At 33.1% G+C, this 15,019-nt stretch overlaps 1 protein-coding gene across 3 annotated transcripts in view; it reads right to left on the bottom strand.

The window, feature by feature from the left end:
- ZCCHC7 (zinc finger CCHC-type containing 7) overlaps window positions 1–15,019 on the bottom strand; it is a 243,653-nt gene that overhangs the window by 17,570 nt on the left and 211,064 nt on the right. For all 3 annotated transcript variants that reach the window (XM_081236168.1, XM_081236167.1, XM_081236169.1), the window contains exon 6: window positions 14,195–14,230. In XM_081236168.1, coding sequence (XP_081092294.1) covers window positions 14,195–14,230 — 36 coding nt within the window. The remainder of the gene's footprint in view (window positions 1–14,194; window positions 14,231–15,019) is intronic.

Raw genomic sequence — 15,019 nt, 5'->3', positions numbered from 1 at the left:
AATAGAGACATCCTTCTTAATCAAGATTTTGAAAGCATGTTTCATGTTGATACTTATTTTATTTTGAAAGAAATCTCATTCAAAAAGCTTCATATTGAGCCCCACTGTTCATTTATGCCCCTGGATGAAGTGCAAACATTTGGATGTTCATTCACCTGAATAATATCACTAGTTAAAAACTTCCATTATTACTAATAAAAATAGCAACAGTATTTATATTGTGCTATGGAAATTTAAACTGTTTCACAATAATTAATTAGTAAATGACATGACAAACACTATCTACATACTCTCATTTTAATAAACTATCATGTACTAGGATTTAATAGGAATGAAATCAGCCTAGATCTTACCTAATTAGAGAACATTTCTGTATTAGAAAATACAGTACTGAAAACTCAATAATTATTTCCAGTGGACAAGTTTTCATACTATGATCTAACAAAAATCTTACAGCTATTTAAAGTGTTAGAAATATAAATTTGTGACTCAATATTTCTGCCTTGGAGCGTGTCTTTATTTTTAATTAACAGTAAAGGTCCAATTTAAAGCAGAATGTGCCAACTGATTAGCTCGAAGTTCAAGATTCTGTCATACATGTCTGTACTGCAGACAAAAAGTTAAATGCAAGGGAATGAATGTAGTTTTTAGAACTTTTTTTAAAGTTAAAAGATTTATCTAAAGACTTTGACCCAATGGATAACCAAATGAACTATTTATGAAAGCTGATCTTTTTTTTTTTGTTACAGACATTTAAATAATCTATATTTGTAGGGTGATATCTTAGAGATTACTTTACTATCAATATATAGAAGTAATAACCTGGTAGATAGCGTTACCTATGAAAGGTCCATCCCATCTGCTATTCTTGCTGAAAGCTTTTCATGCACCAGTAAACTCAGTAAATATCAGAAGATAAAGCATAAGCCTACCACGCCACGGATTTACTCCTAATGTCTCCTCAAAGTGCAGCCCAATGCAACGATTACAAATGATTTTCTTCTAATGTCATTTTACATAACCCTTTTTTCTGCATGAGTAGTTAGTGCGGAATGAATGAATGAATGCCATTAAAACAGTTAATCATTATCTAGGACACTGGCCTTACTCCCTTCACTACTAGGAATCTCCATGACAAAGGCCAAGAGATCAAAACGCCAGAGCTGCCTCAGTGTCCTATTTCTAACAGTAATTTTTTATGCAAATGACCTGCTGGGCATCTCTCTCTGTGACCTTGGGCTGCCCTTATCTAAACTGACTTTGATCCAATGAGGGCTTGTATCTAGTTGAAGCTCATTACTATATACGATCTGCAATCAATTGCACTAACTAAAGGGAATTTTCTACTCTTGTGAACGCAAAACAGACTTATTTTTAAAATCATACATATGCTTAAAAACTAGACTATATGTTTTTTATTAATCTAATTTGTTATATGAGTATATATTAAAGAGCAAATATATTAAGTACTTGAAGTAAATATATTAATGACCAAAATGTAACATTGATAAAGCACTGAGCTTAGCTCCAGTCCATCTGAACAAGTCACATTTGTATATACACCTCTCAAATCAATTATGCTTTTCATGTTTGAAAACTACCTTACTCTTTCAAAAATATTTCCAATTTCTTCTTTTAATAAACGCACTAATACCATTCAATACCAAAGGTTTTGAACAATACCTTTCCTTTGGTATTGTTCACAATATAAATGCCAACAGAAATGTAACTGGTACATATTCAAGGAAAATCACAGCTGGGGCCTAAAGGAATCAAAGGAAGAAATTTTAAAGTTGGGCAAATAGTTTTGCAGTGAACTGAACCAAAGCTGAGTCTGAAAAGGCAAAAAACGATCCCATATGACCAAAGATACAAAGGCTAATGTCTTGTCCTCCATTTTCAGTGTTTTTCTGGGGTGGGTCCTCACACCTGGGGATCTGAATTCCAGGTCTATTGCACCCATGATTTTAGACAAAGCCTTCCATTTGCATACTGTTCTGACAAATATTCACAGTATTACTTCCCTCTGAGAAATTCGGGGAAGAAAGTCTCTCCTCAAGCTAAAGGCTTTGAAACTATTTTAAAACAAAGCTTCCTTTATGAAGATTTTTAAGCTTTTTTTCCTCAGTGAAAAGAAAGAATTCAATTGTATTCCAGTGGACATTGCTACTAATTTCCCCTACATCCTAAAAATGCCATTAAAAGCACCATATATAATGATATACCTATATTTTTTATGTGTTAAAAAACTTTGTCATGTACCCAACAGACTCCCAATCCATTGGGTAATTCCTTAATTAGGCAGATTTTTGAAACATGTATTATGTACACAACAGACCGGAACGTCTCCTTTGGAGCATTTTCTAGTCTATCGGGTGATTACATCATTAAGCCACACATGCTATGTAGAAAAAATCCTTATGAAAATTCATGAAAAAATGTACAGCACAACATTAGCATGCAGCAGACGTGTATGCTTTTGATATTTTCTCTGTTAAAAAAAAACTACACGAAGTAATTAGTCCAGGTCATGAAAACATGAGGAAGGTACCAGATACTGGTGAAAACGAAAATTGCAAAAAATTGCATTTCTCATGGTTTAGCAGAGAGTAATTTGCTTTATTGGAAAATAGATTCTAAAACAGTGTTCATTTGAATTGCAGCAGAATAAACGGTGTTGCTTTATTGATTTGATATTTCCTATGTACATGTAATTTCTTCACTACCCCTCTTTTGGATACTCTTAAGTTTTACAAGCCAATGGGTTGAAGGTTGCAAATGACCAGTGTGGTTATTGAAGTCCTTGAAGTACTGTATGTTTGTATACTTATATCTTCATTTTACGTAACCTAGAGTGTAAGGGGTTACATGACTGTATCTTTTTCAAGTCAAAACTACGTTACAGTAATAAGAATAGAGGTAAACTGTTGGTATAACTCCCAACCAGATTATATATTCACAATGTTAAGTGTTAGGCAAAATCTGAAAGCCAATATATTTGCAGACTAAAATCAATGAAACATAAGTTTTATTAAAAGGAGCTATTAAATTTATTAATTTATGATTTTTCTTTTTGTAAATGACATTCTACCCCTACCCCCCAAAAAAGCCAACAACAAAAAAGAAAACCTCAGTAAGCAGAGAACAATGAACATATGCAAGACAGTAAGGATCACAGTAATTCACCCCCTGAATGTTCTAAATCTTCATGGCTTAAAAAGTATCCCAATTTTCTCCAAAGGTAGTGGCATTTATTCACTGGGCCATAGCTAATTTTACATGGAATGCAAAAATGTTAGTTTAAGTTTAATTCACCACCTTATTTAAATAAATCCAATGTAGCTCTCAAACTGCAGAGCTATCCCTCCGTCTATTTTAATTTTAAAGTAAGTTAGCAAAGGCTTCCTTCTTAATCCCCAGAGACTACCTACATAGTGACACAAACGCACAAATTTATGACAGCAACATAAATGCTCTTCTGAAGTAATGTGCAACATTAAGTGAAAATCGTTTCCTGGAAAGATATTATAGGTATCTATATTTTATTTGCCATCTTAAACATATCTGGGTCTTTATGGCCTTATTTTAAAAATGTATTTCCTTTTTATATTTCCTGGTGCAAATGGACTGCATAAATAAGCAATGTGCTATGAGGCTTCAGACCAGCCGATAAAACCTTTCAATTTTCATGCCAGCTTCTTCTTTTGTAATTCAAATCCGCCTGGAAACTGGCAGCTCTGAAAACTGAAACAAGCACTGCCACAAATACCTTGTAATGCTATCGACCTTGTCTGCCCATGCAGTGAGAAAAGGGGATGCGTATGTGTCTGCAGCCATCCAGATAACACAACTCATTTTTTGGGGGGTGGGGGGGATAACAGAAGCCAGCCCCAGACTCTGCACCCAAAGCAGTCATTACCAGTCACACTGGAGAATAAGTCTCTTCAAAATACACAGTGCATTTAAAAACCATATATGAGGCTGAGCCACTGCTGTCATTACCAATTTTAATTTAGCTCCTTCAGTTTGCCAGCCAGATAAACTCTTTAGTGCTGTTTTTTAATCTATTTGCCACATTTTATGTTTAAGATTATAGTAATATGGACAGGAGAAGGAATCACTTTTAGGGGAAATAAAGAAATAGATCCGCTTATCAGCGCCCATCAGAAAGTTCATTAATCAGCCAGGCTTTGTGCCCTCTAAATTGAAAGGTTAAATAATCCTCTCAGGAATATTTCTTGGCCCCTCCGCCAATTGTCCGGAGAGGAGCTGCCATTCATAGTACGAGGGATCGGTGACAGGGTATCTTACCACTGTTTGGACCCCAAACAATGATGGACAAATGGCCTGGTTTACAAAGAACCTTTTAGTACATGGATGGAAAACGACCACAAGCTTTGATGCAGGGTGGAGGGATGAGGAGGGCATGGAGACATGATGTGGGGGGAGGGAAAGAGAAGAACACATACATGTGTGAATCCATAGATATTTTATCTGAATGTTTATTGGGGTAGACTATAAAACACAGAAACCACATTAATATACATCTACCAACCACACGCAGGACTTAACATATTCAAATCTGCTTGTATATTTTGCATACAATTGCACATAAACTATCACTGAAAAATTGTAGAATAAAAGAACCACAGCTTTATTATATTTATTAGCTAATACACACGGGATCCAAATAAGCCCCGAGATTTTCATTTTTGCCATAACTCCACACGACTTACAATACATACTTCTCCCCCTCCCCATACCCACCCGTGCTTATTCTACTGAAATACTCTTAACCATCAGTCACAAAGGTAGAGAATTCCACAGCTGTAAATATCTGTTTAAAGGGGGGAAGTAATGCTTTTTTGCTTTTACAATATGCTCCATCTTAGCTCCTACATGTCTTAAAGAACAAACATGGAATAGGAATGCTCTTTGAAAGAATACCAATCACATCCACTGAGGAAGTGCTTAATTTTGTGTTGCCCTTTTTGCTGGACCTATATGAGAATACGGTGGGAGACTGCAAAACAACTGAACAGTCTCTTATAACTCAAAATTTTGCTGTGAAATCAGGCTGGTTTCTGGCATCAGTCATGTGAAGGCCATGAAGCAGTTTTACCTGAAGTGCAAAAAACTGATATGCTATTTTTGTTTCATTTCTCATCTGATTAACATAAACCCTCTACCACTAGCAGAAAGTATTATATTTGGTTATGATAGATGACTATATTCAGATGACACTGAAGTTACCACCTAAGAATTATACATTTATTAACAATATATTTTTTCAAAATGATATCATTATATCTTTATATGGCACACATTTTATTCAGTCATTTTCACTAAAAGAGAAAGTAGAGTAAATATGTTTGTGATCTACTCTTAAAAGTCTTTATAATGATTTTTAGGCAAATCAAATTAAGAAAATAATTTGTTTGCTATAATTTAATTAAAAGTTACTCACCTACATTTCTAGAAAGACAAGCATAAATAACTAGAAAATGAAAACTGAGGTAAATAATTTTAACTAAAGACACTGTTTGTGGGGATTTTAATTTCAATAGCTATAAAGAGGACAAATTTTTAGGAGACAGACAGTAAAGGGGTCATTACGGATCTCCTCATCGTAGGCAAATAAAAGGCTTCACAATACATAATCTGAGTTTGGGCTATTAGTCCAGTTGCTATCTCTACAGGAGTGAGGAATTTGTGGGTTTGCTGTATTGGAGCTCACAGAGTGTTGAACACAGGCTAAGTGTTAGGTATTGTGCTAAGTACTTTACATTTATTAACTCACTACATACTTATAACAGCTCTAGAAGGCACTATACCCATTTTTCAGATGAAGAAACTGAGGGTCTCAGAAGGGAAATATTTTAACTAGGTTTGCACATCTAGTAAATGAAAGAGCCAGAATTTAAACCAATGTTTGATCCCAAAGCTGGCATTCTTTCCCCTATATTATTATTATTATTATTTTTTTTTTTTTGCTGTATGCGGGCCTCTCACTGTTGTGGCCTCTCCCGTTGCGGAGCACAGGCTCCGGACGCGCAGGCCCAACGGCCATGGCTCACGGGCCCAACCGCTCCGCGGCATGTGGGATCTTCCCAGACCGGGGCACGAACCCGTGTCCCCTGCATCGGCAGGCGGACTCTCAACCACTGCGCCACCAGGGAAGCCCTCCCCTATATTATGATAAAAAACATTCCTTAGTAATTTCCTCAGAAATAAGTCTGTCCTTTCAGCCCAATTTTATAGCACATTTTTCTAAGGACTTCAGTAAAATGAGAAGGAAATGTGGTATAAAGACAAATAAATGAAATGTGAGAGATCCAAGAAAGAGAGAATTGAGATTTTATTATATAAATGAAGTTAAGGAACAACCAAAACTTTGTTCCCCTAACTGAAAAGAAATGTGGGTAATCCACAAATACATGTAAAGGAACAATATTTATGTAAAATGGGTATTTATAGACATGGATATATTACACATTATAAAGATGACCTTATAATCTAGCTAATAGATTCAATTTTGTATGATTTTTGAAAAATGGAATTAAAATATCGAGATAGCTTTATTACCAGCTGATTCACACAGTGAATTATTTTTACAAAGCTAATATGAATTTCTGAACATTCCCATTGAATATTTGTTTTTGAAATGTGATCTGCCAGTGTAGTGGTACACCAATTAAGGTACGATCTATTTTAATTCCAAAGATACTAAAAATATATTTTTGGTTAAATGTCCTCTAAACATGAAGCATTTTTCTTCATATAATAGTTTTGATATTTCTAAAAAACCAGAGCTGTTGGTCTTGGAGGACCACTGCCGAACTCAAAATAGCTGGAAGAAAATATTTACAAATGTACAAAAATATGACTCTCATGACTTTCTGGCATGTGGGGATCAAATGGCAAATGAATTTCAAGTCTAAAATCTGATTGAGTTTATCAGTAATTCATTAACTTTTAGTCTTTTAAGAGATTTTGCTTCTAAAACCTTAAACTTAATTCAACTTAAGTTTACAACTGTAGTTTATACCATAACAGAAAATGTAACACGAGTTCAGAGAGACTGTTCATGTCAATAACTCAAGGGGTTCTTTCAGGAATCTTTTCCTGCAGATTAGTCAAATGACTGACCAAAACCTTTAAAGGTTATGGTTGATCATGACTGTGAATGACTAAGTGATTCCTAAATACTTAAGACCTGTTAGGAATTATTGTAATCTACCATGTCATTCACATGCATGACTACTAAAAGGAATGCTTAATACAAATATCACTGGTCCAGTATACTTTACTTTTATTCTTGCACTGAAATGTCCAGAGAAGATCATGACAAGCTCAATCACCTGGAGTATATTTATTTAAGGAATACATGAATCACCCGTTCAAAGTACATATGAAAAATAATCACTTGAATATGCTAAAATTATTCTACCTAATAGTTGTATGCTCTTTACGTGTACTTAACATGACAAAGAACAGGCACCATTCAACATTTCAGAGTTCTGAACTCTAATTTATTATATACTGTTCAGTGTTAAAACTTCACGGATCTTGAAAATTCTCAGGCTACCTGTTTTACATTCATTTTTGTCATAACAGGGACAGTATTTCAAAGTGTAGAGCTTCAAGGAAAAAAACAATGTAGTTTTCTTTGGGATTATATGAATAATGTATGTGTTTTTTAAGGAAAATAAAGAAAATATTTTAAAAATGTTATATATATATTAAAATTATAAACACTTAGAAATTGGAATATAATTACCACAAAATTTAAGTATCAAGAAGAAATTGCCCCTACAATAACTAACTATAATTCCTTTGTAAGTAAAGGTGAACATAACTAGGGAAAAGAAAAAAAGTTAGAAAATTTTGTTCAATTACATTTGAACAAAAGTCCAAATGTAATTTTGCATCTTTCTATCATCCTCAGGAGAAACATTTATTAACAGGTAAGAAAATAAAGACCACAACAGGAATTCCTTTACATTTTTAAAACAGAAGTAAAACTTGAAGTCCATACAGTAAATATGTAAGTCTTAAACGTAACAGACTTTGCTGCCAGCCACTAAGGGGCATATAAACAAGCACAGGGATTGTTTTGTCAATTGAAGAAAGGAAGTTGCTGTTAGAGTTTTAGATTCAATTAGTTTATTATTAGCAACATGTACTACATAAAAAATAAATAGAAATTACAATGATGGGTGATTAGGACATTAAAGATTTAGAAAATGACAAAAACACAGCTGTTTGTAGGTTAAAACATTTGTAAAGAATCTTTTCTAAATTGTGTGAATGCTACATACTTTTCATTGCTTGATTATCTGAAACACTTAAATCTACATTAGAGTTATTTTCATAAAGCAAATCTACATTAGAATTATTTTCATAAAGCACTTGATATTATTTAAATATATTAAAACAATAAACAACTACTCAAAATATTCCATTATTGACTTCCCATTTAAAACAAATTAATTTTTGCATTAAAATATTAGAAATCAAATAAGTCGGGCATTCTCTCTGAAAGGGATGACACTTCAATATTTCTCTGACAAAATGAAAATATGAAGGCTCTCCCACGTGCTTCAATAAATAGAAATAAACTATATTCAAATATAATAATTTTATTCTACTCCCATTCAAAAACAAGTTTGTATACACACAATGTCTAGAGATCTGAGGCAACATTGCGAGAGGAAAAATAACATATGCATTTATAATTCACAATGTTCACTTTTTTCCCCTTCCTTTTACTGAAGCTTTAGAAAATTGCTTTTTGATGATTTGGCAAATTGTATTTATTTTTAAATGAATCTCATTTATTGAGATTGATAATTCCAGGTTTCATTTGCTTTGAAATTGCATTTTCCAATTGCTTCCAATGATAAGTTCTAGCAAATGTGGTCCAACATGCTAGTGAAAAAAATCAGTTGACCTATTCTGTAAATGTAGTAATTATCTTTTACACTAAATTCAAAACATGGTAAGACTGAACTAAAAAGTTATTAGCAAAATGTTGACACTAAATTCTTTAAGAACAAGGTGAATGTTTAAGTAAATATTAAAGCATTCACATAAATTTTCCATTTGAAAAAAATCTTTAAAAATTTTGGTCACTGTCCAAATGTATTTCTATCTCTGTTATCACAGATGGAGTTTTAGAAAAATAAGTTATCAATGCTTATTCAGAAAATTCTTTTTATTCAGACACCAAAGTAACTTGAAACAGAAAGCAGTGTGGTTTACTTTATAAGTACTACAATGGAAAGATGGCCCTGAAGTACTACAAAATAGTCATGTACCATCTGAATCCTCAGAGCATGATTATATTCACTTCAGTAGTGTTCTAGTATTAAGGGCATTTTTAATAAAAACTAAAACTCTGAAAATTTGACAGAGATGTAATATCTTAATAGCAACACTTAACCACAGTGATTCAAGACATAGAGGAAAAAACCCTACAATTTAAAGAAGAGTATTCCCAGTTCTTAAGGAAATTGGCAAAGTGAATTGAACAACCAAAAATAAGAGCCTCCAAAATGAATTTATAAAGTCTTAGTTTGTGATAATCTGTATGCCAGGGCTCAAAAAAACGTAGGAAGAAAAAGTTTATTTAAATAATTCTAAAATAGAGTGAGGCCTAGTTCTCACTCTATTTGGAGGTAGTTGACATTTTAAAATGCAGTATGTAACCAGTTCTATTTCCTTTGATACACACACACACACACACACACACAAGAAAAAAGAAAGTCCTATCTCTTGATATCTACTGTGTGGATGGGGTTCTTGTGGGTTTTGCAGTTCTGCTTATGTAGCCGAGGAGCTCTCAGATTCTGAGATTTAGGATTCCCAACATATATTCAATGAAGAGAGAGAGACAGAGGAGTTTTGTCCATGAAAAGAAAAGGTTCTGGCTTGGGCTGACTTTCTAAAACTCTTTTAGACTCTTTAATTTTTTCTCACTTTAAGTTAAGTAAAATATATTCCATTTTAGTATTAGGTAGAAAATTGTTACCCGCCCTAACTTACATCATAATTCCAGGATAAAGCCCTTTGTACAGCTATTGTCTTATAACCAAATTCCACTTTCTCAGTCTTTCCTTCTGGACTGTAAAACATAGTTCTACAATTAAATTTAAATCTTTTGACATTTAGGGTTACCTATTCTATGGTATGGCAGAGAATGTTTTAGAGAGTAACATTTGTTTCCATACTGTGAAAATCCAGAAAACACATTTCTAAATTGATGTTTCCAGGTAAGGAGAGAAAACTGAGTGGCAAGATGGAATGATATTGTTAATTATTGTCTATAAGATATACTCTGGTATTCAACTGGTTCAGGTAAGACTACTATTAATTACTAGTAAACTCAGGTTACAAGCCTTTCCTAGACTAGAAAGGAAGACAAGGAAACTACTCCGCTCCATGTCCCTGTGAGCAAGTATTTTACTTTTTGAATTCTAGGCATTCCAAACATTATATATAAAGAAACATTTAAAACTTAATTCTTCCAAAAAGGTTGCATTTTCTTCCTGTTTAAACTTTTAGTTAAAATAAAAGGTAGTAGGTTGTAACACATCTTAACAATGCACACAAAGAAATCCAAGCGCAAAATTAAACATAAAAGATGTATTGTCCTTTTTGGTTCTTAATACATACGGCCCCCAAATAGCAAACTCTTGGTTAACTTTTTTAAGTAGATTAAAAACAAGATTAACAAAATGTCCAAAGCATGTCAAATTATAGCCTCTACTAGTTAAAAATTCTGCTGGTTGTAAAACTCTGTTGGTGGCCATTTTGGCCTAGGATTTTTAATATAAATGAGACTAGAAATGACAGAGGATGGGGGAAGGGACTTTCCTTCTTGAATAGTTAAAGAGGGAAATTTTTTTTTATCTAGAATGAGTTATCTGAAAGATGAAAAAGAATATTCAAAGTTAGGCTTTATCAAAATCTGAAAATATAACAAATTAAAATATAAGAACAGTGCTATATTACTGAAGATTTAAAAAACTTTCTGAACATTTTCTGAAGGAGGTAAATACATAAACTATTTGGAGAAATTGTTTAATTGCTAAATAAAAATCATATATTTTTCTTTTTCCCATGCCGGTCTCCAAATTGGTAATCTAAAGTCATTAAATTACATGACATAATTTTATAGCCATTAAAATATATAAAGAAAAATGACATGGCCAAATAGTTGTTATAATATGGATACATACGTACATATACAAAAATATATGTAGTGTCTTAGAGTTTTATTAGCATGTACGATTTAAAATGATGGTCTTATTTTTTTATTAATGAAGTCTAGTCAAGTCTGGTTAAAAAGCTATTCTATTCAGATATAAGTTGTAAAGGAGACTTTATTTGATCTCTCATGAAATTGCTGAAAATAGTGAACACCTCTCTTTTTTAATTTTCCTCTTATTTCAGAATGAGGAAAGTGTGTTTTAAGGAATTCTTGATTTGATTTGATTTCACAGGTCCATTTACACCAGTCAACTTACCATCTTTCTTATGTGTTTGAGAAATAAAACTCTGTTTAACCTATAGACTTTTTTTTTTTTTTTTTAAAGAAAGTGATTCCTGGATAGCCCTTAAATTGTAGTAGCTAAACTTTAGGTTGTGTAAATGTCCTTCTATTCTCACTGACTGAGAGTCAGATAAAAGCAATAGAAAACTTCTTAAATGTAGACATTTCCAAATTAGATATACAAATCAATTTCTCCCCTCAAAAAGCATAGTTCATTTTGGGTAAGGAATGGGCATGTTTTGGTTAGAAAAAGAAATTAATCAATGATTAAGTGTAGAAATACCCAGTTTTAAGAAGATTGGATTAAATGAATATACAATAGCAGTTCTAACCTGGGCTTTATTACTCGGTCATTGCCCTGATTGACGCCACATTCACGTGTGAGGGCTACTATGAGTCAATAGATGGCAGTCCATCGCCTAGTAAAAGAGCTGAAGATGACTAAACTCATCATGCATCTTGCTTTCATTCAAGATTAAATATTACTCAATTGCACACATTAGGATATTTCCTATATGTGTAATTATTTGGCTATTTTGCTGGATTGATATAGATGTACATGTTTATATACTTGTTTTGCATTTATACTTGCACCGTAAACTAACTCTTAATTACTAATTATTAATTTAAACTTGATAATTATGAATTGTGATAGTTATTTCAATATTATTTTGAAAAATTAATCAGGATTCCAAATTAAGACAAACTTTTCAAAATGATTTTGTTAAACTTATAGATAGAATATACTGTAATTTCCCCAAAGGCAAATTCGTTTTGTTATTTTTTTCCCCCAACTATTCCTTTTACAATTTATGTTTTTCAAAAGCTACAATATTGGGCCTCCCTGGTGGCGCAGTGGTTGAGAGTCCGCCTGCCGATGCAGGGGATACGGGTTCGTGCCCCGGTCTGGGAGGATCCCATATGCCGCGGAGCGGCTGGGCCCGTGAGCCATGGCCGCTGGGCCTGCGCATCCGGAGCCTGTGCTCCGCAACGGGAGAGGCCACAACAGTGAGAGGCCCGCATACCGCAAAAAGAAAAAAAAAAAAAAAAAAAAAAAAAAAGCTACAATATTAAATGAACCTTCAAATATCTCTGTTATACTAAACACTGATTTCTATACTTCTATGACAGTTATATAAAAGAATGCAGGTGCAAATAATGAAAAGAATGGCTTTAAAATAGTACTTTCTATACTTCAAGTTTTCAAGATTGGAATTTTCTAACTTAGGGGAAAAAGGAAAATTAATGCAATGTCAAATCCATTAGGCTATTACTTAAAAAAACATGTTGATGAAAAACTTGCTATACAGTTACAAAGAGTGACTGTGATCTTGAAAAGTGTAATACATGATTGGATTCCAATTAAATTTAGGCTAAGAATTTCACCATAGCCTGTTAGGATAAAAAAAAATTGCTACCCTAACACAAACATAATGTATTCATATGAGTTACACCTGTAACATATGTGTGTGTGTGTGTGTGTGTATGTGTGTGCTCGCATGTGCATGTATTTATTTAAATTTTTTTTTTGGAGTAGGGGATAACACTAAAGATTTTTAACAAAACTCAATTTGGGACTGAGGATAGTTAAAGAATTACAGCTTTCTACCGAGAATCTTTAAACAAATTAAACAGTGATAACAATGTGAAAACAAACCACCTGATGTACTTCTTGCGCTTGTGATAGGCACAATTGAGTCTACTTATTGGTTTATTTTTACTCCATAAGAGGAGAGCAGTAAGAAGACGTGTTTTGTAGAAACTCTGCCCTTTCTATTTTTACTATGTCTTCCTATAAACAAAAACTTTTTAATAAGTTAAACTTTAAAGAACTGCTTTTAAATATACTGCATAGCTGTATAATTACAAGAGTAATTTTTAATGTTGTCTCTTGCTCAGCACAACATATTTAATACATTAAAAGAAATGATGAGTAGGGCTATGGTGAATTATTGAAATTATTTAAGCTAAATAATAAAAATAAACTGACTTCATAATATTGAGCATTAACCAGTTGATTCCACAGCAAACTATTTTTTTGGCTCCTACTTAGCCTAAAATCACACTAAAAGGAAACCATAGAATTAAATAACTTTAATGGTATTAAGCAGATATTTATACACTTTGAATGTCAAGAGAAGCTTAAGGATATAACAGTTGAATTGTTCTATATGAAAGATACACTAAGTTTTTTTCTAGCTTCACTGAAAAATATGTGTAAACATTTCAGTAAAGCCAGAAAAATGATAATGGAAGATAGTGTGGACTGTATGCTTGTGGACTGTAGGTACAACATTTTAAAGATGCTGGATTACTACTATTTTTTTGCTTCTAGCATACTTCTCCCCTTTAATTTAATGAATGTGGTCTAGGAAGACTGAGAAATACCATGATGTAATCGTTAAATGATGTGAGTAATAAAAAACAATCAAAATCTTTTAAGAGCAGGAAGATAAAGGATAGAGGAGTGGGCAGGGGAGAAGAGAAAAAGTGTATTATTGCTTTCTCAGTACAAAAACTCTTCAGATGTTTATTATCTTCCAGTAGAAGATACTTGTCTATATTTTATGGTCAGCAGTTCAGAGAAGGGTAAATAGGCTGGGTCTTGGGGAAAATAAAAAAGGTGTTTCTACTTACCGTTAGGTGATACTGCCTCCAGATTTCTGGGCAAGCCTGGAAAATAAAAATATTGATCAGCTGGGAGCATGAAACAAGGTACTTTACAGCCTGTTGGTTCTGGCATAACCCAGCATCCACTGGTGTCGGTCACAGGAAAATAAGAAGCTTAACAGAAAGGGTCTGCATTTCAGCTTCAAAAACCTGGCTAGACAGTTTAATTGAATTTTACACTGGTTTAACACACTCCCTGCCATTGTCAGAAAGCCAGTTACAAAGTTTTCTCTCTCTTTTTTTTTCTTTTCAGGTTAGAAGTTTTGGGTACTAAGATGTGATTAAGAGCCATAACTCGGTTAAACTGATAAATGAACAGCAGTGGTCAAAATCAATAAGACTCACCAAGTACACCTTCTAAAAGAACATTTTGAACCTTGGTAGTATGACAGAAAACTATTTAATAGCAATTGCTTTTAAGAAGCCTTCATTGTAGTTATATATTTCTGATGTTTTACCTAATCACTTGCTACTAACTTTCAATACTCTATGACATAGATAACAAGAGAACTAAAAAAGCAAAACAAAAAACAACCTCAAGAATCTAAAGTCCATGCCTTTTCCCTTAAAAGCTGTCTTCTCCATCTTTACATTTATAGAGATATAACTTAAAAAACCCAATAAAACCTCAATACTCTGATAAAAGATGGATTTACAGAAACCAGAATAGGTAACAACAAAACAAAACAAAACAAAAGCAACAGCAGCAACAACAACAAAAACCAGTTAGGAGATATTTCCTTATGGATACATATATAAATCCTTCCGTATGCCTAAATTACGACTCTGTTA

The sequence above is a fragment of the Mesoplodon bidens genome (assembly GCF_964165515.1).
Source record: "Mesoplodon bidens genome assembly, chromosome: 6".
Lineage (NCBI taxonomy): Eukaryota > Metazoa > Chordata > Mammalia > Artiodactyla > Ziphiidae > Mesoplodon > Mesoplodon bidens.
The sequence above is the reverse complement of the archived record's forward strand: the minus strand, read 5'-3'. Positions and strand labels throughout refer to the sequence as shown.